The sequence below is a fragment of the Paracoccidioides brasiliensis genome (assembly GCF_000150735.1).
Source record: "Paracoccidioides brasiliensis Pb18 unplaced genomic scaffold supercont2.13, whole genome shotgun sequence".
NCBI lineage: Eukaryota > Fungi > Ascomycota > Eurotiomycetes > Onygenales > Ajellomycetaceae > Paracoccidioides > Paracoccidioides brasiliensis.
In genome coordinates, this window is record NW_011371370.1 from 349,775 (window position 1) to 375,605 (window position 25,831).

General features: G+C 42.9%; 9 protein-coding genes across 9 annotated transcripts; 5 read left to right on the forward strand and 4 right to left on the reverse strand.

Moving 5' to 3' along the window:
- Positions 1 to 157: 157 nt before the first annotated feature.
- PADG_12375 (uncharacterized protein) lies at positions 158 to 1,110 on the reverse strand (the record flags this gene model as incomplete). Its single annotated transcript, XM_010765090.1, has 2 exons — positions 158 to 535; positions 652 to 1,110. 2 exons carry the CDS (start codon positions 1,108 to 1,110, stop codon positions 158 to 160), a joined length of 837 nt encoding a protein of 278 aa, XP_010763392.1.
- A 650-nt stretch (positions 1,111 to 1,760) lies between these two features.
- On the reverse strand, positions 1,761 to 3,579 carry PADG_07929 (ubiquitin-specific protease UBP6; the record flags this gene model as incomplete). Its single annotated transcript, XM_010764937.1, has 2 exons — positions 1,761 to 1,849; positions 1,926 to 3,579. The coding sequence occupies 2 exons, from the start codon at positions 3,577 to 3,579 to the stop codon at positions 1,761 to 1,763; spliced, it is 1,743 nt and encodes a 580-aa protein (XP_010763239.1).
- A 5,635-nt stretch (positions 3,580 to 9,214) lies between these two features.
- On the forward strand, positions 9,215 to 9,995 carry PADG_07930 (uncharacterized protein; the record flags this gene model as incomplete). The annotated part of the gene is made up of 5 exons (XM_010765037.1): positions 9,215 to 9,217; positions 9,273 to 9,599; positions 9,665 to 9,790; positions 9,886 to 9,930; positions 9,987 to 9,995. 5 exons carry the CDS (start codon positions 9,215 to 9,217, stop codon positions 9,993 to 9,995), a joined length of 510 nt encoding a protein of 169 aa, XP_010763339.1.
- Positions 9,996 to 11,111: 1,116 nt separating this feature from the next.
- Positions 11,112 to 11,527, forward strand: PADG_12376 (uncharacterized protein; the record flags this gene model as incomplete). Its single annotated transcript, XM_010765091.1, has 2 exons — positions 11,112 to 11,325; positions 11,415 to 11,527. The coding sequence occupies 2 exons, from the start codon at positions 11,112 to 11,114 to the stop codon at positions 11,525 to 11,527; spliced, it is 327 nt and encodes a 108-aa protein (XP_010763393.1).
- A 495-nt stretch (positions 11,528 to 12,022) lies between these two features.
- PADG_12377 (uncharacterized protein) lies at positions 12,023 to 13,904 on the forward strand (the record flags this gene model as incomplete). The annotated part of the gene is made up of 5 exons (XM_010765092.1): positions 12,023 to 12,148; positions 12,273 to 12,692; positions 12,760 to 12,822; positions 12,872 to 13,174; positions 13,251 to 13,904. 5 exons carry the CDS (start codon positions 12,023 to 12,025, stop codon positions 13,902 to 13,904), a joined length of 1,566 nt encoding a protein of 521 aa, XP_010763394.1.
- A 1,016-nt stretch (positions 13,905 to 14,920) lies between these two features.
- PADG_07932 (tRNA methyltransferase TYW3) lies at positions 14,921 to 16,071 on the reverse strand (the record flags this gene model as incomplete). Its single annotated transcript, XM_010765038.1, has 2 exons — positions 14,921 to 15,445; positions 15,547 to 16,071. The coding sequence occupies 2 exons, from the start codon at positions 16,069 to 16,071 to the stop codon at positions 14,921 to 14,923; spliced, it is 1,050 nt and encodes a 349-aa protein (XP_010763340.1).
- A 701-nt stretch (positions 16,072 to 16,772) lies between these two features.
- On the forward strand, positions 16,773 to 20,070 carry PADG_07933 (uncharacterized protein; the record flags this gene model as incomplete). The annotated part of the gene is made up of 8 exons (XM_010764938.1): positions 16,773 to 17,409; positions 17,490 to 17,605; positions 17,675 to 17,728; positions 17,799 to 17,818; positions 17,894 to 17,964; positions 18,246 to 18,448; positions 19,267 to 19,407; positions 19,921 to 20,070. The coding sequence occupies 8 exons, from the start codon at positions 16,773 to 16,775 to the stop codon at positions 20,068 to 20,070; spliced, it is 1,392 nt and encodes a 463-aa protein (XP_010763240.1).
- Positions 20,071 to 21,466: 1,396 nt separating this feature from the next.
- Positions 21,467 to 21,912, reverse strand: PADG_07934 (uncharacterized protein; the record flags this gene model as incomplete). Its single annotated transcript, XM_010764939.1, has 2 exons — positions 21,467 to 21,642; positions 21,819 to 21,912. 2 exons carry the CDS (start codon positions 21,910 to 21,912, stop codon positions 21,467 to 21,469), a joined length of 270 nt encoding a protein of 89 aa, XP_010763241.1.
- A 2,692-nt stretch (positions 21,913 to 24,604) lies between these two features.
- On the forward strand, positions 24,605 to 25,167 carry PADG_07935 (uncharacterized protein; the record flags this gene model as incomplete). The annotated part of the gene is made up of 3 exons (XM_010764940.1): positions 24,605 to 24,667; positions 24,756 to 25,067; positions 25,096 to 25,167. 3 exons carry the CDS (start codon positions 24,605 to 24,607, stop codon positions 25,165 to 25,167), a joined length of 447 nt encoding a protein of 148 aa, XP_010763242.1.
- Between the last annotated feature and the right edge of the window lie 664 nt (positions 25,168 to 25,831).

Consider the following 25,831-nt stretch of genomic DNA (forward strand, 5'->3'; position numbering starts at 1 on the left):
TGTTTCTGGGCCGTGTTCTGGGACCGATAATCAGGTGTCAAAAACCAAGGGTAGTTAAAGTAGTAGTGCGGTGAGACATAACATGTAGGCCTAGCGGGCCGAATCGACAATCTAAGCTCCCCGCTCGAGGTTTCGTTCATTTGTGCCAACATCCCACTTAAAATTTATCTTTAATTGTTCTGAGATTTAAGGTCTTGGGTACGACGAAAAGGGCATTTGCCTCAGCACATATGGTACCCTTGGAATCTCGAATATTACCCTTTATGAAGGCTTTGCGCTCCGTACTCTTCTCCCGGTCGTACTCCGCTGTCACCGTACAGAAATCCATTACCCTGATGGGTGTGCGATAGTGAATGTTAAGGTTCGCAGTTACGCCTGTTCGAGCGGGAAAGCTGAGTAGAGCAACTCGGCCCAGACACACATCTAGCACTGTAGCAATTGCTCCCCCGTGAACTACTAACGGCCACCCACCCATCCCAAAACCAAAATACACAACTGTAACAGCTTTGCGTTCTTTATCATTCCAGAAAACGCGCTGCGCATGTACATCGAGAATAGATTAGCAACGCGATCTCAAAGCTCCCCAACTGACGTATAAGACCATCGAATATCACGCAGGCAGAGGTGGGGGTGAAAAGTAATCCTACTAACCTGTAGGGCCAAATTGTGAGTCCCGCTCAGAGGACCGCTTGTAAGTTGACACGGCTTCTCCTCCTCTGAAAGACTTTCATGTGCCTCCCATTCCACATAATCAGGATCTGCCCGTAGCTTTTTAACCACCTCCAACTTATCCATCTTTTGCCGTAGATGGCTTAATCGCTGTCTATCCTCCTCGGAGCCTGGTGTAACTGGATCTTCGAAGAATGAGGCCACGGCATCCCCTATCCTATAACCCAACAATCCAAAGAGGACTGCGTAAACCAATGACCTAAGTCTTCGTCGAAATAAATACTCATTTTCAGTCAACGGCGCTCGTGCTGAACTCGTAAAATTGCGTTTTGATGTGGAGGGAATGAACCCATTGAAACACAGCAGACGCGCGGAGATACCACTCCGGGGCAATGTGCCACGAGAGAAGGCGCTGGATATCAATCTTGGAGTGCGGAACATTTCTGGCGCATGTCAACCATTGCAATGGGGTTGTTGAGAACTCTGTGAATTAAACGGATGTTGGGTCCAAAAATTATTAGACCGAGGTTCAAATGAAAGTCACGTGATTAGAATGTTAATGGAGGCAGCCACGTGCGCTGTGAGATTTCATTCCTAAACAATGGCATGGGTCTTTTTATCGTTGAAAAATATTGTATCTATACTTGATAGGCGTCGCGGTACCTTGTTTGCAATTGCTTTTGGTTCTGAAAAGAAGTTTAAAGAACAAAAAAAAAAAAGCGTGGCCGTTGCCTGAAAAATAGATTGTCTTTTTGAACAGTTCTCGGGACCCTTGACATCATTATATTTAAGTAAGGGATCAAAACGAAAGCAAGAACAAATAAAACAGGCATACGAGTAGATAAGTCAAATAGCATGTGAGAACTCATTTCAAAAGCACGCTAGATTACTAGATCTATATTGTTTTTGCCCCAGACCGGTTCGAAACATGATTTCTTAACAAAAAGCCAGAAAGCAAACCATAGAGCTCGTCTCAAACGAAATGGGAACATAGCGTTATCGTGGGTTTGGAAGGAACGAAATCAACAAACACGAGGCAGCTATACTGTTAACTAGACAAGGTTTGCGTTCCCCAAAGCGGAGGGCTAGGTTTATTCTTCTTTGGGCACATCTTTAACTTCTTCTGCGGTTGGCAAATCGATTGCTCGGTATAACAAAATCAATGCAGAATGTGATTCACCTGGCAAAATCAAGTTAAAGGCGGCTCCCGAAAGTGGAACACAAATGAACGAGAGAACAAGTCAATGGACACTTACCGCCTCCTGATAGCGTTTCAATCTTCTCCGCCTCGACCTCCGAAACTTTGTCATCATTGAACCACCACCACTTCCCATCGTCCTCCCGCCTCCTGCCCCGTGGGACATGAGGATCATCGACGATCCGTGCTTGCTTCCTCACAAAGGTGGTGTAGTGACCACTGTCGGCACTAGGGCCCTGGTGTGTAATTACTCCCCGCAGTTCGTAAAGTCCAGACTTATTGGCCCCATCATCAGCCGCAAGCTTAGGGTCAATAAGTTCGAACAGTTCTTTCTTCGCTGCCAGAACCGCAGCGGCACGCTCAGATTCATACTCGGCATCTGTTTTGAAGGTACCTTCCATCGGCACATCGGTGCTTGCTTCTGCTTCGGCCCTTGACTCGGTCATTTGCTTCTTTTGGACGGGCTCACTCATTAAAGCATCAGCCTTCCGGTCCTCTTCTTGCTTATGCGCAATCTTCTGGCGTTTGCGAGCTCGTTCCATATCATGTTCATCTTTCCGAATCTCTCTGATCTTGTCCCTCACAGGGATGAGCTGGCTTTTCAGCTCATCAGTACAGAATTCCACTACGTCCAACTCTGCAGGAAATGTCACTTTGCGCATGATTTTCACCTTCTTTTGTATATCCCGTTTCCAGAAGAAGCGCATAAAATGAACTGTCAGGTATTTAGGTAATCGAGAGATCAGTGAGCGTTTCGTATACATAGCGTCCCTGTCGAGAGTGGGTGAATGCTTTTCAATCTTATCTTGTAGGCCCGCCAAAATTCCATCTCGCAGATGATTTATAGTCTGGTCGATATGGCAGTCAAGTTTAAGAAAGGTGTCAGATGATTCAGTAGGTGTTTCTCCAGCTTCCTTTGCCGCCACTTCGTCACATTCGTCAACCGATTCCAACTTTCCAGAGAGATATTTGTCCACGAAGGACACTTTTGCTGATAATTCATCGTTGTTCTCGCCCTGGATCTGGAGACTCCGGCGAAGTATGGATATAATCTCGGACCAGGCCTCTTCCGCGTCTTGTTGTTCATATCCGCGACCGTCCTTCGCTTTCCGTACGAGATGTGGAATAGCAAATGCTAGAGCATTCCAAAATATGTCCGGCGAAAGCCCGTACCGCGTTTCAGACATCTGCTTATAGAGGTCTCTCAACGAAGCGACAAGATCGAAGGAAGAACCTCTGCCGGAATTAAACGGCCCGAGCGAGGACTTGTATTTCAAGAGCTCTTCCTGAAGTTCTGGGAGGGTCCGTAATGTCTGGAGTGTGGAGTTTAGCCAGCATGTGTTGCCCATGTTTTTTAGACCGGCAGGGGTTGCGCCCTCAGATTTCGCGGCTTCAGCTTCCGTCATATCTTCAATAAACTTGGTGGCCACCTTAGGTTTCTCCAGAGCGGCACTGGCACGACCGGAACTTGGGGTACCCAGCAGCATGAAAGTTTCCCCTGGTTTAGCATCGAGAGTGGAGAGTTCGGTGTTATCTTTAAGCTGGACTCCCTTCACAAGAACCTTCTGGCGCTCCGGTTCGACTCCGGTAAGTGAATACAACTGGAATTTGAAGGTCTCCCCGTTGGTAGTCGGATCGAGATCTACTTCGTGGCGCTTGCCCTGGTGCTTTACGATCACTACAACCCATTTGTTAAAGGCAAGCAGGAGCATGATGGCGTGGGAGTGGGGTTGTAAAACTCACCTCGAATCGTAGCCATGGCGGAAAATCGATATTCTTTCCCCAAGCCACAACCGAACAAAATATATATCTAAATTTCAAAAGCCGTTGAAGACTGAGAGAAACGGCGGGAGTACATCAACAGGGACAAAGGTCGACTGAAGATAATATGTTGTGGATGCTGATAAACGCTGCCGATGCTTTTGGTGGGATGTTGTTAGGGGGGATTGCTCAGCAGCCCTATCACGTGATCAACTCCCCCATATTAAGTAACTAGTTAACTAACGTAAACGATCACCGTTCCATTCCAACCACCTGAATCCACTGAATCAATTCGATATGCCCGCCAAATCAAAAGACCAAGCTTTCAATCACGAAGGAAGGATTCTTTTAGCCATTAGGGCTTATGAAACTAAGCAATTTCCAAGCATGCGAGCCGCTGTCAAGGCGTATGATGTTGCTCTCTCAAGCCTATCCTACCGACTACACAGTAAATCACACATGAATTCTCAACAAGACAATCAAAAGCTGACCTCAATTGAAGAAGAATCTCTAGTTTGATGAATAATATTCATGAATGAGAGAGGTCAAATCACAAGCATATGAGATATGGTCATTCAACTACTGAAGATATATACAGAATTTGATTCATTATCTACAATTGAAGAATGCTGAGTTTGAAGATAACATCATAATGTGTTAAAAATGTGAAGGATAGATTGCTTGATTATGAAGCGATCGCTAGCTACGCGGAAGTTATAACGTAATCGATCACTCAACTGGCCAGATCACTCAACTGGCCACCTCCCCACTGTACATTAAACAAATCTTTAAATTCCGCCACCACTATATTAAATTATCCATTAAAAAATTATATACAATTAAATCCTAGCTCTGCAAGCATCCAGGGGCCCTATGTCCAGTATTCCCACACTTGCTGCAGCGTGCCGGTGCTCGCTTTTTAGTGGGTTGATTTGAATCCTCCACCCCTCTATCCACCATCTGCTGAGCAGCCTGAGCAGTCTGAGCTCTAGCTAATCCTTCTTCTCCAGTCAGAATTCCTTCCTGACCTATGTAAACACGGCCTTGTCCTCGCTTGCGTTTCTGCTTCTCATTTGCAGCTCATAAAGCCTTGTTCTCTTGAGTCAAAAGAGCACCCCCATGCATAGCTAGTTGGCACCCCCGAACTAGTTGATCTAGAGCTTGGTTGGTAGGACTAGGCGGGCTTTGCGTACAATGCTTGATAAACTGCTTGAGCTTGTTGAATTGGCGTTCCAATTGGACAGCATTTCAGGGAGTCTTTGAGGTCCAGGAGGCCTGAGATTCATGAGATGTGCCTGGGGGACTTGGTGTATGTAGTTGATAATATAGGCGTTCAAGAACCTCCTCTGCATTGAATGGCACTAAGCCTGTGGCTCTGAATCCATTCTTAATAGTCATATCCTTCAATGCCTCCTTCCTAGCAGCAGAATATAGTTCTAGGAATTCCTCCTTATCCACATGATTAATGCCAAGCCTCATGCCAGATTCAACCTGCTTGCAATATGCCTTCTTCAGGGGGGCAAAGCAGCTCACATCTAGTGACTGCAGCAGATGGGAAGAATGAGGTGGCATATAGAGAGCTATAATAGCATTCTCTCTGCAGAATTGATCAAATTCAGCAGTGGCATGGCTCCCATGCCCATCCAGAATCAAGAGTCTATATCTTCCAACTGTATAAGCCTGAGTATGCTTGTTAAACACCTCTTTCAGCCATATTAGACCAAGCTGATCAGTGATCCAGCCATTCTCACTAACCCCAATTACCCAATCTGCTGGCAGGTTTGTATACCATGAAGCCTGGTGTAGCTTGCCCTTGAGAATAATCATTGGAGGCAGGCTCTGTCCTCTTGCATTGACTGACTCAATCACAGTCACCCATTCCCTATTTCCTGGCTGTATAAGAGATGCCTTTCCAGCTCTTTCTGACCTAGTGACCACTAAGGTTGTTGAAATAACCCCCATAAGAAAGCCAACTTCATCAAAATTATATGTATCCTCAGGTAGAATTCCATACTTCTTCATGGCATTATCCACCATTCTAAACCACCTCTTTATAATCTCTGGATCTTCACATAGAGCTCGCTGGTGATCATATCTGTGTGTGAGCCTGGTCTTCAGCTCAGAATGGCATTTAATAAATCTCCGCACCCAGCATTCTCCAATGCTAGGGGATATGCTAGATCCACGGGCCCTGAGTAGCTCAATGGCCATATATCATACACTTGCAATTCGGGGGGGTAGGCCTCTCTCATCCATGGAGATTATCCATTGAACTAGAGCTTCTTCTTCTGTAGGTGTCAATTTCTGGCGTTGAGACTGGGATTTCACGCGTGGAATGCCTCCATGTAGTCGATTGGATAGGGTGGCACAAGAGACACCATAGGCCTTAGCAGCAGCTCAAATGCTAGAAATTTGCTTGGTTTCATAGGCTCTAATGGCCAAAAGAAGTTTTCCTTCCTGATTAGAGGCTTGAATTTTCATTGTGGTTGAGAAATTGAGCTTTGATTGTTGATGATGGGTTGAAATTGGAAAGGTGGCCAGTTGAGTGATCTGGCCAGTTGAGTGATCGATTACATTATACGGTGCGGATTACATAAGAAGACGGATAGGCCTGACAAAAAACAAACTCAAATACAGACATGATTTTCAGTAAGTATTTTGTGAAGAATCAAAGATTAAACTTAAATAATTTATTGTTGTTGTTATTATTATTATTATTATTATTATTATTATTATTATTATTATTATTATTATTATTATTATTACTTTTTATTTGAGATATATATAGTCAATGATTTTGAAATTTGATTAGCTATATTAGAATTTAATTACTTTATAAATTTGATATATATATATAATATATAATATATAATTATATAGTTTTATCTTAAAATAACAAAGTATTTAATAAGATATATTGTAGAAAATATAGTTAAATATATTTAATTTAGTAAAATAAATTACAAATAATAAATAAAAAATAATAAAATAAAAAATATATATAATAATTTTAATAATAAAATAATATTTATAATATAATAATCTTTAAAATTTAATAATTTTTAATAATATAAATTATTTTTTAAAGAAAGTTATTATTTTTTTCTATGAAATAAATTAAAAATTATGTATTTAACTTAGTTTTTAAAAAATATATTTAATTAACTAATAAAAATTTTATTTTTATTTTTTAATAATATTATTTAATAAATAATTTATTAAAATATAATTTAAATTTTTAGTTAAATTATAAAAATTATACTTAAGCTTATAAAATTTTTAATTTTTTAAATATAATTAATAATATTTTAATTTTAACTATATTATAAAAGAGAAAAAATTTTATACTTTATTAAAAAAACTTTTATTTTAATTTTATTTTATATATTAGATATTAAATATTTTTTAAGTTTTAATTTATTTATTAAGATATAATTTTTAAATATTTTTCTTAAAATAAAATTAAAAAATAGTTTTTTATAATATATTTTAAATTTAATATTATTTTTATTATTAATTAACTTTTTTATTTTCTAAAATATTTATATAAACTAATAGTTAAATAACTAAACTTAAGTATTATTATTTTTTAAGTTAATTTATAAATTATTTAAATAGTTATTTAACTATATTAAAAAATTATTTACTTTTAATAGTAAAATTTTAAAATAAACTTGTTTATTATTTTTTAAATTGTAAATAATTTAATATTAAAAACTTTATATTTTTAAAAAAAATTTAAAAATATAGTTTATACTTTAAATATTTTTTAAATATATTAATATTAGATTTATTTTTAAATATTTTTTACTATTTAACTTATTTAAATATATAAAAGTTTTATAATAACTTTTATATATAGATAAATAGATATTATAATTATTAATTATATATATATATTTATATATTTATAATAAATAATAATAAATCTATTTTTTAATAGTTTATTAATAGAAATATCTATAAATAAATTTAGATTTATTTTTATAAAAAATAAAATTTATTATAATTTATATTTTTTATATTTAAACTTAATAATTAATTATTAATCATATATATATTTTATAAAGTTATTAAATTTAAAATTTTTTAAAATTTTTAAAGTATTTATTTTAAAAACTTATTCTATTTAAATTTTTTATAAATAACTATTTATAATAGATTTAAAATAAATAGTTAACTAGTTAATAATCTTAATTATAAAGATTATTAAAATCTTTATTTTAAGATTAAAAATAAAATAATATAAATTATTATTTAAATTTAATAATAAAGTAAGTATTTAATTTTATTAATTTTTTTTTAAAAAAACTTTATATAAAAAATTAATATTTAATTTTATTTTAATAAAATAAAATATTAAATTTTAAAAATATAATAAAAAATTAAAAATATATATTAAAAATTTTACTTTATATATTTATTAATTAATTATTAAAATTTTATAATATATAAATATTAATATATACTTTAATAATAACTTTATTAATAGATTTATTAATTATTTAAACTTTCACTATATATTAAAAAATTAAGTAGTATTTAAATATATTTTATACTATATTTTAAAATTTATATTATTTATATTAAAGATTATAATATAAAAATTCTAATTCAGATTAATACTAATTAAATAGATAAAGACTTAAAATCTGATTTTATTATTATTGACTATTTAATCTTCAGCTTACTTTCTTATCTTCATTATTTATACAGACAACAAGTCTGCAATAAAACTTCTCTTTACAAAAGCTCTACTATGCCACATCAAGCTTGTGAAAGTTCACTTTCACTTTTTTGAGATCTTGTTCATAAGAATAAATTTTCTCTATACTATATCATCTGTAGATAATGTGATGAATGATTTTATCAAGTTACTAAGAGTCACTATAAGTTCACACACTGAAAGAAATTCATAAAGTTGAAATAAATGCCTCTTTTAATACTCTTTTCTTTTCTTTTTTAACTGGGGTTTTCACTTTCTTGTTTTCCAGTTGATTCTGTACCTGTACTTGATAAATAGGCCTATTATTGTATATAATAAGCGCTCCTAGGACCCGCCAATCACGTGATCTATCTTCATCCAAATAGTCGTCGTTCTTGTAGTTAGCAACCTTTGCAATCAATCAAGCTTGCCATTCTGTCATAATAAGAGTCTTTTCTCCTGATTGGGAATTTCCTTGCTAAATGTGATAGGCATATTGAATAGAATAAAGGTTGAAAAGGAAAGCGGTTGAGTGTTATGAATGGTTGAGCGGTTGGTGGAATTATTTGACTGACTTAGTTATCCTTCCAAGATGTTTGTTAGGTAACATTTATTAGCATGCAAACAGTGCAAACGCCGCCATTGCCCTTCATTTCCAACACCATCGCAATCGGCACCAACCACCAACGAGACCCAGTAACGAGCCTGACAATGAGTGCGAAGTATTAAAGATCTTGCCGTGCTCCCCTCTAGTTCTAGTTATGCAGAAGCACGGCAGGCTATAGTCTCAATTCACCAACTGCCGTGTAAATCTCTTCTTTCCCGCCTTACCCTCATCCCGATCACACAAAATCAACGGGTAACAGCCAACTTCCAACATCATGGTATATCTATAACCCCGAGCGTCTCTCTCCAAGTACTCAGCTAATCGCAAAATAGTCCCAATCTTTGCGCCCGTACCTTCAGTGTGTCCGATCTTCCCTCACAGCCGCCCTCGCAATCTCCAACTTTGCTTCCCAGACAGCGGAACGGCATAATGTCCCAGAGGTGGAGGCAGCTACTTCGCCGGAAGTCCTACTAAATCCTCTCACGATCGCGCGCAACGAAAACGAGAAAGTCCTTATTGAACCAAGTGTGAACAGTGTCAGAGTCAGCATTCGGATTAAACAGGCAGATGAAATCGAGAATATTCTAGTACACAAGTTCACGAGGTTTTTGACCCAAAGGGCGGAGGCTTTTTTCATTCTGCGACGGAAGCCAGTAAAGGTCTGCTCCCCCTGACATGACGCATAACTCTGAATGGGAGCTGTCGTGGTTAACACATTATCTAGGGATACGATATTTCATTCTTGATTACCAATTTCCATACAGAGGCTATGTTGAAACATAAACTGGTTGACTTTATTATAGAGTTTATGGAGGAGGTAGATAAGGAGATATCGGAAATGAAACTCTTTGTGCGTATCAAGTCTCCACGCTCGATTATGTGGACTTCCTGCCTACTCTTATGGAAACATATTTTGTCTCGTCTGGCTAACGGCTGGCAATATAGCTTAACGCTCGCGCGAGATTTGTGGCGGAATCCTTTTTGACACCGGTAAGCATGGCTACCACCTCCAGTGTCTTAACCGCGTACTAACAAGTCGATACCAGTTCGATTAATGTTATGCTTTTAAAAATTCACAGCAATGGCTTCGATGTGATTTGTTTTTTTCCAGTGCCTTAGTATATATCTCCTCTCGAGTGATAACTCGGAATGTGTTATCTCTCCCCGAAAGCCTTTCCGCTTTGTGTAGATCACAATTGAAGATCCCAATTACATTGTGGTGTCGGAGCTTCTGTTCTAAAGAAGTATAAATTATGCTGCTAACATAATTTAGTATTCCTTTGGTTTCTATCTGCTCCCGCTGCTCCACCATTCTCCGTCACGGAGCTTCTGTCAGTGAAACCTTTAGTAATCATCGGTCACTGTGTATCCGCCTGGTCACTGAAAAAAATGCAAATGCCTGTATTTGCCTAAATTGACTTATTCCAACACTTGCCTTTCATACATTGTTTGGGCTTCCGTGAACTTTCCTGGCCATTCAGCATCGTCTTAAGCTCATTTCAATGCTGGTCCGTTTTCGAAAGTCCAAACCCCCTTAGTTGCCCATCGAATGTACGGAGGACGTTGCATCAAGGCCATATCCCCATTCTCTCTGTTTAATACCCTCAGCGATGAGAACTGATCTGTGTCCTCCGCTTCGCCTCTTGGAACAATGGTTCCTTCCGCCAGTCATATCACTTGTAGCAACACATTCCAGTGTAGAAAAAGGAACAGAGCTTGGCCTTTGTAAAAGGAACAAGGAGCTTCTTTAATAGCATTCATATATTGCCATTGTTCACAAGAAGAGGCAATTGCACATCTTCTGTCAGTCCCTGACCCTCCCCCCTGTGATGCTCATGTCAACTAAGCATCTGTCCTTGATATCTCTCGGTGACCAGCTAACTACTAAGCAGTCCGCAAACAATATTAATCAGTTTGTTTTATTCCCCCCCCTTTTGACCCTCCTCTCTTTCTTCTCTTCTCTTCTCTCTGCTATACCTCAACGACAAATCCGGGTTAGCTTCCATTTCGGGGCCGCTGTCAGATGTGTAGTCTCTGCTGCTTTCAGTCGAATCCTTTTTCAATGAAACAGCTCGTTTTTCACTTGGTAAAGTTCGCATCTCAACTGCACATGAATCTAGAAAACAACTGATACGAAGTTTTATGGCATGAGCTTCCCTTCCATGTACAAGATGTCGGACCGTGATAGGGCCCAATGGCACGAGAATCCCCCAAGTTCCCCGTATTCAAAGCCATCAATAGCCCACTGGGAAGATGATATGGAACCCGAGAGCAATTTCCAGCTTGAAGAATCTCCAAATGACGAATTCAATGGCGATGGAGTTGGGACCACAGCTCCAGACACAGAGATTAGTATCAGTTGCAGCGGTGAAGGGGACCATGGCCGTAGGCGATGAACTTGCCAGCTATGAAACGGAGGATTTGGGCTTAGACGCTGAAAAATGACTTCGATGAGACGTTCAACTCGGCCTCAGTCAATTCAGATGGATCAGATGTCGAAACTTTCCCTGATTTTGTTGACGATGAGAGCTTCCAAGCTGTGGAACAGAGCCAGCCAGAGTCCAAGGGCAGTGAGCCTTCAAATTAATGACACTTTACAGTTCCCCCCAAAGTTCGTTGATGGGTGCCCTTACGGTGTCCAGATGTTTCTTGTGTATTATTCTTGCAAACATCATATGGCCCCATGATGTGACTTATGCGAGGATGCCATATATGCAGAGAGGTCTGTTAGTGCACAGCCAGTGGGTTGAGAAAGGTAAAAATGAATCCAATTCCAATCCTGGAGAAACCAGATTCACGAGCTGTCCTCCTTCTCTTGAATCTGTTGGTGATTATATGGGGAATACACTGCCAGTGAATTCCATTTGACTGACGCCAGGGAGTCACTTTGTTGGTGTTCCCTCTCGCACAATGGGCACAAACCCACGATGATTCCTCTGTAACTACAGTGACGTCTGGAGAACGCGCTCGTACATCTTCGTTTTCGCCTCCTTGTCTTGTCGCTTTTCAACTTCCATCCCACAACAACATCGTCAACAACGCTTTGTGTCGAAACAAATCGACACTACCTCTAATAGCCAAGATGACAGCTACACATACCGCCAGAGCCGATGGTAGCCTCCTAGCTAGCTATCTGCATGAGATGCCGTTCGAAGATGGGACGAGCAACAGCAAGCCACCCAAATTTGGGGTTATCAAGATCACCAATGTAAGTGCCAGACGAACAATCCCTTGTATTCGTTTTTTGGTTTTTTTCTCGTTTGCTCTCATTCTACATCAAGAGTCCAAGATGGACATGTCTGTTATCTAGAGTCATGCTAACATGACTCTAGATCCCTTATGCGGTGACGAAGCATGAGGTTTTGCAGTTTCTTGGACGTAACGCCAGTCCCCTGAGTCCTGACTTGGGATATCCTGTTCACATCATCATGGAGCGTTCGACTGGCAAGACCATGGACTGCTATGTTGAATTCCCCACCATTCCTGATGCGGAGCAAACCCTTAGCTGGGTCAACCGTTGTCTAGAGAACTTCCAGTCACCCAAGTTGGGTAATCGTCACGTTATAGTGAGGCTTAGTAGCCAGGACGAGTTGCTTAACGACCTTTTCCCTCATGCGAAATGTGTTGAGTGGAGAGATGGTGTCCCGTACGTGGATAATTCCAAAAAGGACAAGTATTGCTCTGGATTTCAGGGGTTCTTGACCGGAGAAGAAATCTTCTGCACTGTACGACATGCTGAGGTTCCTAATCGCGTACGTATCCGACCTTAATCTGCTGCGCGTCCCGACCCTTATCAAAAATTAATCATCGTTTGTACAGTCCCCTTACTGTACAAAATGTCTTCAGCGCCCGTATGAGAATATGACAAGCACCCTGCACAAGGTAAGCTTCACTTTCATCATCTTTTGATGGTTTACTAATCCCATTCCAGTATCCCTGGTATGCAACACATTGTTTCACCGTGGAAGATCGCAATCAGCTTTTTTCTGCTACATTTCGTCTACTTCATGCACTGGTGCCGAAAGTCGAAAGGGGAAGAACCATCGGGCTCGACTCGCGCGTTGTTGAGGATTTGCTGCGAGCGGGACTTCACTGCCCCGTCTTTAATAACCGCCAGAAATTTGTTCTGAACATTGCTGCAAAGAACTGGAATGGCCCTAAATCTCTCTCTTCGCGTTACTGGCCGTTTGACACTCTGGTCCAAAAGAATAATGCTAGTGAGGAGTTGGTGATGGTATAGATCTCCCCACAAATTGAAATCCTCTTCTTATGCTGACTTTTGCTCTCCTTTCCCCCTCCGCCCCAAACAGGAATATGCCGAACTGATTGCTGCTGGTGTTGGCAGCCAGAATCCTGCTTGCAAGATACCTATTAATACCTGGAATCCTGTTATGCATGCTGGTTCTCCATTTGGCAAGATCTGGATTGAATGGGGATGGGGCAATACCCATCATAAGTGGCACGACGCAGTGGAATATGAGAGAGGTGCTTTGAGTCGACTCATTGCTGAGGGTCTGCAGGTGAAAAATAATGCTGAAAATGAAACACTCCCTGTTGTATCCAAAACCCCATCAACCTCAATTTCAGTGGGTAATGTACCTGCAGCCGGAGGTCCAACTGCGGCTGGACGTAGCAATGTAGGATCGGTCCCCACCTTTCGTTTCCCCATTCGCCTCGCCCACAACGTGCACCGCCATACCAGCTCTGCGCCGATCAATTTAATCCGCGATCTGAACCCTGCCAATACGTCTAGACTCACCAACGATGATCCCCATTCTGTCCAACCTCGTCCGCGCCCGCATTCCAACTCCATTTCGGGAACCTCTGAGAAAACTATCACCCGTAATAATATTTTCGGGTCAGTTGGTGGTAAAATCCGTCGTCGCAACCGTGCTGCGACTGCTGGGAGCCGCCACTCCCCAGTTCTTGAAGTCGATGAGGATCACTATGCAAATCTCGTGTGATACGTCCGCACTCAACATGGTTTTGTTGATGATTGCATTCCTTTTATGAACTCGGGAAATTTCTTAACTTTTTCACTTTCATTTTTTTCCTTCCCATATTTCTTTCGAACTGTATCTATTATCTATGGATGGGTCCACTTACCATGTATTCAGTTGCCTTCATCAGCCTGGGATATGAAAGCTTCCGGTCTGCGTTATGATCTTGTTTTACTTGTACACAATATGGAGGACAACAAAATCTTCCTGGAGTTTTTCTTGAATTTTTATGTTTGGTAAATATGGAAGGAAAAGCTTGAAGATTTATTTTTTTGAAGTCGTCGCATTTTCCTATTTGCCTGTCCACAAATGCCCCTCTTGCGTTTTTCCTAATCAGAGAAATATCCTGGTGACTTTTTTCTATTTCATTTTTTCTTTTCTCACTTGCGTCCCACATTTTACTTTTCTCCTTCCCAGGGTTTTCTATTCAACGTTAAAGAAGAATAGGGAGATGGGATGGTTCTGGCCTTCGACGATGTGCAAGGAGATGGAGAAAGCAAAACTGGCGGGCATTTGTTGATAAAACTGCGTGATGTACTCCGATTTCCTCAACATTATTTACTACCTTTGAATCTTCATTCTTCGACAAAACATGACTGAATCCCAGCCTTGGACTTTCATCTTATACGTTCGACGCCTCTCTTGTTAATTTTGAATGGATGAAGCAGAGTTGTTAGAATGTAGCAAGTTTAGTTCGTTCGTTAGGTTCTCAAGCAACAAAGAGTTCGCATAACCTGTCTGTTCCAATTGCCAGTGTATCAACTGCACCTACAATTGAAACCTGGAATGGTCTGTTGGACGGTGTGAATTGTAGGAGACATCATTTCATACCATCCCGAATGCTCGAATATATACGTGTTTGCGTTAATAATAAAGGGGGCTTCAGTTGTCGGTGGTTAAAGCAGCTAAATTTTTGCCAGTAACTACCAACGACGGCTGTGAAGCCAAAATACCCCCTGGACCTCCTTGTAAAATTCATATCAAGAAGGTAGTATTAACGATCCATCATCCTCGCTATGCGTATCAGCAAGTGTATCACCACGACTTTGAAGAGCACGCCTTTCCTCCGAAGCAGCTTTACTTCGCCTTAACCCTTCCTCTCGCTTTCTCAGCCTCCGCGCTTCGGGATTCTCCCATCCAGCTTTCCTCGACGAAACATCGCCAGGACGACCTAAACTAAGCTCCTGCAATTTAGCCCAAAATCTCTCTCGGCGATCGGAATTTATCTTGAACCGCTCATTGGCAGCTGCAAGCAACATGCGGAGATAGTCTTCAGAAACCAAGCTTTGAGCTGCACCTTCATTTTCATTTCCATGGTGATGTTGGTGACAACCAATAATGGACTCCAGGGCAAGTCCGGATGACCGTACCGCCACGATTGGATACGATTTTGTATCATCAAGGCATCGTAGGCTTTGTATGCCACTTTCTCGAAAACCTGCTGCCGTGGCGGCTGCAAGGACTGGCTGGGCATGTTTTAGGGACGATGCCATGATGTGGAGGATCTATAAACACCCCGTTAGACATGGATTTATTACAGTTCGAGCGGATTGGGAGGCATAAACAAGGAATCCAACTTGAAACCAACAAAAGCAAGAAAACTAACCATGGGTTCGAAATGAAAGCGGACAAGCCTCAAGCTTCCCGAATGAGCTATTGGGCCAATTTCCCCATCTCTGGAAATCAGATTAAACAGGTTATGAAGAGAAGTTCCTTCGATGGCCAAATCTATCTCTACCGGCTCATGGGATACAAAGAGCCATTTCCCGTTAGCCTTCCCTCCTGTGGGCGCAAACTGTGTTTGACCTTGCTCTGGACTCTCCCTGTCCTCCTCCTCTTCTTTCATGATCTTAGAATCGTCTCCTTTAATAGATGTGCCTTTGTTGCTTCTCCCCGCCGTTACATTGCTTTCTCTTCCCTTTCCCATTCCTTCTAAGAACACACTAATTCGTCCGGCACAGCTGCTCGTTGTCACTAAGCCCTGTATCTGATTGATATTGTGGATCAAATCGCGAATGCCCGCATCCACAGACCCCTTGGGTGATAGATCTGTGTATTCCTCATCTGGCACCGACAGATCCTGTAGAATTTTCTCCTTTCTTACTTCAAAGCCTGCGATAGGAGTGGACATGTCTCCACGGCTTATTTTCATATTCTTCTAAAGTAGTTAACAGAGAACTGGGTTCTGCAGAATCAAAGGCAAAATTGGAATTCCAAACCGGCTTCGCTCTTAGAATGATTTGGGCGATTCATTGACCGGTATTCGTTTCTCGACTGAGTTTGTTCAGCGTAGTAATGCATAAAGCGAGGATATGAAAATATAAAAAGACGATATAACTCGTTAACTACCTGCAAACAGCCAAATGGCGGTACAACTTTAATAAACCAACCAACCACCTCAGAAATTCCAATTCCTTTCTCTGTCCCGCATCTTCGAGAAACAAAACAGCAAGCAGCACCAGCCATAGAAGAAACATCTCTCTGGTCTATGCAGAGCAGAATCACCCAGTGCAAGCGCTTCAAATTATTTAGTTGGGCGCTAACAGTTGCGGCTCTCCTGCCGCCCTGGCTGCTCAGATGACGAAGGATGGATGGCTATTTATCCCTTGCGTCAAAATACAGCCACCGAACAGAGAGGCCATGGAAAGTTGGAAACGCCAGCCAGCGGCAATGATTCAAGTTCTTTTGACGAATAACTAGTTAAATAACCTTGTGTCCTCGTTCCTCAAAACTGTTTAACCAAACATATAATACAATTGATGTCTATGTGCCATTGCGGATTCTAGAACGCCGTATATAAAACAGAACAACTTGCCCCAAACGCCCACAAAGATGTCCAGACGTTCCTCCCGCCTCGTTCTCCAATCATCGGCCGCTGAGCAGCAAAAGAAACGAGCCTCTGACGACTCCTCCCCTTCTCCCTTCGAAACAAGCAGGGAGACAAAACGCCAAAAGTCCTCCAAGGCTAAAGTCTCCGCACGTGGATCGAAGCCCGCCAAATCTGCAGAAGGGAAAAAGAGCAGATACTTTAAGAAACAGGTGCCGGAAAGCCTGGATCCGGAGTCATCGGAGCTATCTGAGGCGGCTTCTGCTACAACATCAGCTTTCGAAGAAAGCAAAGCGGACTCGGCTGACGTCCCGCCAATTACGGATGAGTCGGAATCGAATACGAAACCACAAAAGAAGCGCGGTGATGGGGGTTGGGCAGGAGGACGGAAGAGAAAAACTACAGCTGCACAGGACTCCAAGGAGACAGGTGCTGGTTCCTCTGCTGCCCAAAGAAGGAAGGGAAATGAGTTATGGCGGGAGGGTGTAAAAGCTGGTCTGGGACCTGGGAAGGAAGTCTTTATCAAGCTTCCGAAAGCTAGGGATGCTGGTGATACGCCCTACGAGGATGGTACGATCCATCCAAATACACTGCTGTTCTTGAAGGACTTGAAGGAAAATAACGAGCGGGAATGGTTTAAGAGTGAGCACAATAAACCAAAATGGGGGGATGTTAAAAAGTGTTTTGTTCAAATTTGTTCTAACGATGGTCCTGTGAAACAGTGCATGATGCGGATTTTCGGACTTCAAAGCGCGATTGGGACACGTTCGTTGAAAGTCTTACAGAGAAGATCATGGAGAAGGATAGCACGATTCCAGAATTGCCTGCCAAAGATCTGGTATTTGCGCAACATATCGCCATAACCTCTTCTCCTATAACTAACTAGCTCCCTTTTGGGATCTCGAAGGTATTCCGTATATATCGAGACATCAGATTCAGCAATGATCCCACTCCATACAAAGTATGTCCCACCAGAAATCAGTATCAGTGACGTTTCTCTAGATGTGGATTATGGCTAATGCATTCCGAAGCCACACTTCTCGGCTGCATGGTACGCATCTCTCACACTGGCTGGGCTAGCTTTATGCCACAGCTAGCGAAGGAAACGGAACTGACAAATATTTAGGTCTCGAACTGGGCGAAAGGGCCCATATGCCGCATATTACGTGCATTTGGAGCCAGGGAAATGCTTTATTGGTGAGTTATATACCATCTGCGAATTTCCGCAACCATGTCGCAGAACCTATGTGTCCCATCAAACAACATCCCATCTCAAATGATAACTCTTTCTCGTTCTCTCCACCAAATCCAACGTTACCTGTGTCCCTTACATGGCTGCGGCCTGGTGATCATCGGCTGGATTGGTCCCAATATTATGTTTGCTCTCAAAATCGGCGTAAGGGGTGCTGTTCGAAGACAGACTGCACATGAGGGCGCTGCAGGAACCTATCATTATCCACTGACCATTTTCTACCCAGGCTCGGGCCTCTGGCATCTAGAAGTTGATAAACTTGCGCTGCTTCGCCAAGATATAGATCAGAATTCACGACGAATCAAGTCCATATTGAATGCACCTGATGTTCGAAAGGAGATTTTCAACGGCGTTCCAAAGAACGAGAAGGAGGCTGTTCTGGCGTTCGTTGGTCAGAATCAGGAGAATGCTCTGAAAACCAAACCCAAGGTAAGAAGAGAATTTTTGTCTCGTAAACCCATGGATAAAACACAGAGAAGGGCCTTACTGGTTCATTTACGCTTGCATCGTCGCCGCACCTGGCAATTTCGATCTCCAAACTATCTATATTCCATCATCACATTTAACCAGTCAAAGACACATGACATCAACTCGACCGTTTTCTGGAATCTTCAGTTGGAGTTGGCAATCTTTTCTCCGATGTTGAGGCAGTCCTCCGGCGGGTTTTGAAACTTCAGCCTGGCATCACCCAACGACGCCGTTAACTACATCAACAACACCAAAACCTAGGGTTCTTCTATCACTTCAGTATTTTATCATTTGCATACTTCCGCTTGTAATCCAGGAATAGTTAGCTTATCGGGGCCGTTCGTTGTTGATAACAGAACAAGTGGCCAGATCGGTGGTTGACCTCTGAGGTTGCTCCCGCTTCAACAGTCTCAGAAGCCGTTGGATTTTAAAGCCAGAAAGAAGATTCACAATATTTCATCTGATAAACAATCAACTGAACAGGATTGTTGCTGATACTCCCCATTGTACCGCTCTGGGGTAAAGTCTGGAAAGTTGATGGAATTTCCCGCTGTGTCCCAACGGTTTGGCCTCTCTCTCGCCTAAACGTCGTAGCGGGTTAGGCATTTGCCACCCCTTACCGAACCCCCCCCTGAACCTTTTTGGCCCCAGAGTTTACGCTATCGCTTGCTTTGTCCTAACCATCTGTTCCGTTCCTAATTTTGGTTCATTTACGGGTGAAAATATTGATCGGCGACAGAGAGACAACTGGAGACTAACACCTCCCTTTTCTGAACCAGGGATACGATGCAGATAACAAAAACATTGACCTTATACGGCTCCGCGGTTTCACCATGAGCAAAAGACTTCAAGACAAAGACTTGTTAGGTCCGAAAGCCCTTGATAAGGTCGCACATATTGTTGGGATTATGGCACCTTTCGTAAGACCTTCCTTTCCACTTTTTTTGGTTCCCATACTCCGTCAACCAGGACTAGCTGAGAACGACCCTCTCCTATGACATCCCCCGTCCCCTGCACCAAGGCCACACTGTTTTCGTAGACGGCCCACGCCGTTACCCAGATTTCTCCACCTCGCGACGCGGCTCCCCGTTTCAGTGGTTGGAGTTTTCTGGCGGTTTGTTCTCCACCTTTGGGCGTCGAATACTGACTGACCCTTTCATCCTTCATCACTGCTCGCTCTATGGTCATAAGGCAGCGTGGCGGATTGGAAATGCTAGCAAGTGTCGACCAATTTTCAGGCATTCTTGCATCCCGCCTCCGGGCCCCGCCACCCTAATTACTTGACTCCACTACCATATGCTGAAAAAATTGTTCAGGAAACCGTGCTGGCAAAGAGTTACACACAATACTATTTACCTCAACATCGTATTGACTGCGATGTCAAGCTCGATGGTTTGGCAAGTCTTTGGGCTAACATGCATAATTATTGACAGGTTACATACTTGAACAGCGTCGTGATGCCCGATCCCCCCAGCCATTCTGATAACGAAGGTGATGATGATGAAGGCGGTAATGGGGATGAGGTCGAGGAAGGTGCTGATCAGGGAGACACTGATTCTAGTGTGGTTAGCGAACCTGAGTAGAAATGCTCTTATCATTGCAGAAAGGTATCATAAGATAGTTCAATACCGATGCCCCCTAACTATATAGTCTCTATTTTATACGACAAAAATGATTTTGTGCTATTTGGGGAGAACTATTTGGCGAGTTCCTCTTTTTGCAGGCCATCAAGACACTGGTGGATGCAACAGGACTATGCTGCTCTTGGCTTTGGATGGTTTGATTCGCAATCGCATTCTGACATATTTGACGAATTGATACAACTTTTTTGATTCTACCCTCCCAAATCCGGATGCACACAGCACACAATTCAAACACTAGACAAATGAGCCGCATTTTCACCATCATTCGCGTGTTGAAAGGCCCCTACCAACTCCAAATGAACCTGTGCATCATACAATGCATCCCAATCTACAGTATTATTATTATGCAATTCCGTTGTTGATATGGCACGCCTCACAAACACCATCTCGCCGGCTGGGCTGTCTGGTCTTATCCAGACTGTCCTTTAAACTTGTGACAGCTTGATTACTCGGTAGTTGCACCGGGGGCTTTGGAAAACTGGTTCCATGAGAATCCAAATAGGAATATAGGACAGGTTTATGCTCAAAAAAAGTTGACATACTCCACCCTCATTCACCCTCATTTGATCGTTTTCGTTCTTGTGCAACTACCCATTTGTGTTCATCCCTGTCTTTCTTCATCCGTTACCCACCCTTTTCCCACAGCCTTTTGATTTCTCTCGCTAAGTAAAAAGTATACCACTAGTTACACGGTCCCTGTCAGTGTTTAAACCTTGGGAGCCGGAAGAAAAATAAATGCGGGCCGTGCTCTCGTGGGTGGATTTGCGGACGAATTACGTGACGCAAAAAACCATATCATTCATTCAATATTGGCATTCTTGCAAGCCACGTCTCCCAAAGTTCGTACCATGTTCTCCATCAGGTGTCCATTGGTTTATGAAAGTTAAGGATCTTAAGGATTTCAAGGATGAGGAATGAATAGACCTATCTCGCACAGTGGATAGAAGTAAATATGGCGGACTAGGAATTGGTTGAAAATGACGCTGCTCACATGAAAAAGAGATGGTGGATATCTATACAGTGTTTCTTAGACATGAACACAGGCATCAGCAGTTTGTTCTCATTCTATCAATGCCATACCGAAATACCAACGACAAGTGAGTTATGTGTCTTGGTAGAGAATAACTACACTTTTGATGTAAAAGCTAAACTGTGGGCCTTTTGTCATGACCCGTTTTTTCCCAGGCCACATTGTGTTGCATCGACTGGTCCATTTGAGCGATGGGAAAGGATTGCATGCTAATTCCCCCCCACTACAATACCTAATAAAAACAGTGAGATCCATCATACTTGTTGTTGCTCCTACCATTGAACAGAGATATCAACTAGCCATTGCTTAAATGGCCTGTGCGACACTGGACAGATCTGCCAACAAGAGACGAGATCCGGTATGAGAAAGGGGTTCGGCTACTTGGGGCGCGGAGATAAAATAAACGGCGGAGCTGTTGGAGTATTTATTGAATGGTTTGGTGTACTGCAGGAGAATTCTCGATTCAGGTGTGGTTTGTAGAGCTGGAAAGAAAAAGAAGAGCAAAATTTTTTATATGGATATGCAGGTCATACTGCGTAGTTGGCGGTACCCGTACATGGCTAGATTATTCTAGTTCTATGCTGGCATATGCCTCCCGCTATGTTCCTCTTACCCCTATTTGTCTTGAAGGTCAAAGAGAAACCATGATTTTACGTACCTTCACCATTTGCTCTTTTATCAGGATGCAGATGGATCCATCCACACGCAAAACGGCCATCCGGGGAGACACCACATGCATGCCCATTGGACATGTCCATGTGCATAGGACAAACTCCCACCTTTTCAGCTTTTAATAGGAAATTGATGCCCAACAACGACATAAATGCATTCTTCATGGATGCTACAGTATGTTCTAAAAAGGCCAATGGCCTCTCCCGTCCGTCCCGCTCCCGCTCCCACAAGTACACGGTTAAAGCACAATATAAAACCTCAGTGTCTTCTGATCCTGTTTAGTGCCCCAGGGGTATTAGGAAAAAAAGCGAGGATAGTACGCGCATATGCTATCCTCCTCTTCTTCGCATTATTCGACGTGCCCTTTTTTGTTCGCAGAACAATTTCTGACGGGGTAAATTGTACGACGTAATAATGCGCGCGATACGAGCAGTCACATATGCCTTGTTTGGCATTTCTTTCGCACAATGCTGTGTGCAGCGGGCGCTTGTGACACATAACCAGCAGACATTTAGAACTGATCTGATGCAGGGAAGTCGGGTCCACAGGAAAAATGGGAGGGGGGGGGGTAGAGAACAATGCGTGTTGTATATGCAGACATTGAAGGCGTTTTTGGGTCATTGAAGGATGAATGTGAGATGAATTAAAGTTGCTAGTAATGATGTGCACCGCAGCCAGCGAATTAAATAGAAGGATCATAGTATATGCTATATGGCACAAGGGATTATAGGGGGTGGGAGTTTTCGGCATTGACAGCGAAGAATCGCAGAGATTCGTCGTAGCTAAGGATGAGAGTTCTTCCAAAATATCCTTCCGGATACGGGTGCAGAGGAAGATGAAAGCCTGAAAGGACTTCGCTGCTATATGTACACATACCTAACTCCCAAGTTTAAATATTAGCGTTTTGAATCCAGTCATCGGCTTTGTCGATTGCAGCCATGCATATATGACTGCATATCGGCTCATCTCGGATGGGGGAAGCATGCTCAGACTCCAATTTTGATATCCGATATCCCAGTTGCCTCCGCTGATTTTGGCATATTATCGGTTCAGCCAGCAGAAAGAGAGAGAAACAAGGAAAACTGCTGTTGCTGATACGGCAATCGATCATTCGACACAGGTCATGGATTGACCAGGTGAGGGGAAAAAGTCGTTGGCTGAAACTCTCTCAAATATCACGGTCCCAAAATTCGTGCCTTGTCTTTCTCTGAACTGGTGGCTTTATCATGCAGAGACGAAGATCAGGCGAGCGCCTGATGCTGAGCGGCCTGGCGGCTGCTCTGCTACCTGAACCTGAACGTTGGCAAGGCCACTGATCCGGGACGGAAATCCCGGTTTGACTCCGCGCCCACAACGCTCACAGGATAAATTCTAGCGATGCACATTGTGAAGAAAGGGAAAGAAAGAGGAATGAGCGTATGGTGCCAGATTTTGACAGGTCATACATGCATAACGTAATGTATATGGCCTGTACTCCGTACACCTACGAATCTTTTAAAGGAAAGATCTGATTTTACAATTGGACCGTATTTTCCGTCTTTGATGGAAGAAACACAATAATGATGTCTGACAATAAAAATAGACATTGCACTACTGCATGATGGATTTGAAAATAGTACGGAGGATTTACGAAACAATCAAATGGTGAGCGCCTCGAGCTGTCAGTCAATCTCTAAACTGCTGTCGGAAAGCAGGTCCAAAAATGCCTTGATCCGGGGTTCATTCCTTCTCGACCACCTCCACCATGCTCCAGACTATCGGTTTCAGAGTCTTGACTTCGCTAAGGAACGGATAGACAAGTTGTCAAAACTTCCATTGGAAGGAAGGAGGAGGGAAAAGAAAACAGCAGAAAAGAAGATCTTTTGCTGATCTGTGCACAAAGTTTCGCGCTGCCTGTGCAAGTATGACATATCTTATTTTAATTTTCCTTTCTTTTTCTTTTCTTTTCTGTTTTTGGGCGAAGTTAAGACCCAACGGGAGGACAAGTGCGGAGGAGTAAACCCCGGGCTCTCTGGGATTCCGATTATCCAGGAGTATGAAATATCGAGGCTTGGCCGATGGGGGCGGTCATTTTGCGGCATCGCACTTCTGGACGCACATTGGCTGCCTGCAAAGCACATGACCGAAATCATATGCGGGTCTAGGCGGGAGGACAGGGATAATGTGTGGTTTAAGTTTGCTGTGGAACCCGAGCTAGGAGGAAACGAGACGCTGCAGCAAAAGTAGTAAGAAGCAGAAAAAGGAAAAAGGAAGGGGAAGGGGAGGCGCAAACTTAACACACATAAAAATTCAAAAGGAAATATACACATCCAGCGAGCGAGTGAAACGAACCAGTTGCAATCAAAATTGATGTGCTAGTATCCAGCAACTATGTGATAGTGCCCTCAGACTCAGGCAGCCCAATTAGCCCACAACCCCCAAAGTTCCCATCTGGCAGTTTTTTGCTCCAACACCCGTGGCTTCCTCGTCATGACAAAAGTGGGAAGCGACCATGATCCATATTTGGCGAAGATGAGCAGGCTCCATTACGCAACGGAGGCGGTGACAAACTTGCATTAGCGACAACGTTGGTCCATTTTCCTGGCCTGTTTGCTGGGACAGACGGGGACATGCTAACAAGGAAGAGCAGAGCTGGATATAATATTATTGGCTTGCCATCTGAGTCTCTGGCGAGAGGTTCGGAGAAGGAACCAACAAAAACAAGGGAGGCCTTGTAGAAAAGAGGGTCAGGTCAGCTGGGGAGGAACACACTTGCAGGCAAGCAATTGAAAGATGCGCCATGTGACTGGTCCGATGGATCTTGTTCTGTCACCCATACTCCATCGGACTATGATGGTAAGTCAATGGTTCCCAGTTCCCACTGCCCAGGCGGTAAAGGGGGGAGGGGGACTTGAGTATGCTAGTTTTCTTAGTGCGCTGTTAGTGCGCGAAGTGGGCGGGCGGGCAAAGGAAAACGAGATGCTGGAGAGCGCCCCCCCCCTCCCTCCTCCCTCCTCCCCTCTCCCGGGCTCGCGGTGGGTGGGTGCCCTGGTGCCCTGGTACAGGGCCTCTGGGGGGGTCGGACGGCAAAAGTTGGCCCGTTCTATTGGCCGTGGCAGCGCTGGGCACGGATTGCAGGGATGCCCCGATTGACCCGAAGCAAAACGTGGGCGGGCAGGGGTTTGGTACGCCGCTGCCCGTCTGCTCGATACCGTTTGCGTATTTACGGAGAGGCGTTGGCCGTATTACCAAAACGGTATGTATGGATACGGTAAGGTACCCAGGGCCCTGATCAACAGACAGGGGGGAATATCACACATGTCGGAGGGAGAGAGATGTCGGGTCATGTACTGTAGAGCGGTTCATTCGTCTCCATCCGTCCGGGAAAGCGAGCTTGGTTATGGGAGTCGGGCAATATCAACTTTGTTTTCGTGCCGCTCATCCCGCGATCCAGCATAGGGTATGCATAACAAACCAACCAGGGGACCGTGACCAGGGATGGGTGCCATTGCTGCTGGCTCTCCCTGTCCTGCACTGCACTCTTTCATGGTTGACAGTTCAGACATCAGCTGGACGGTCCTCCTCCAAGAAGCTGGGGTTCAGGCAGGAACACGGGTCTAAAGAGGGCAGAGAAAACAAATGGGGCGCAGGCCTGCAAGATCCTTCGTGTTCAGGCCCTCTCTTCGTCGCTGCTTTGAGGAAACATTGAAAAGCACATGATCGCTCAACAATGCAACGCCCCGCGTGTGCATTCATTGCATCGCAGTCTGCATTATGTTATCCTGCGTCGTTGTGTCAGTGTTCCACCCGAGGACGTCAAAGTCAAAAAGCCCATTTGCAATGTGGAACTGTGCTATCTGCATCCTGCCCATCGCCCCGAAGAGAGGAGCTAAATTTGTTAACTACATATGTTTTTCTCCTCTCGCGTTTCGTTTGGATAAAGTTACTGGAGAAGAGAACGGAGGAAAGGAAGGGAAAAAATAAAAATAAAAAATAAAAAATAAAACAAAAGTCAAGTCA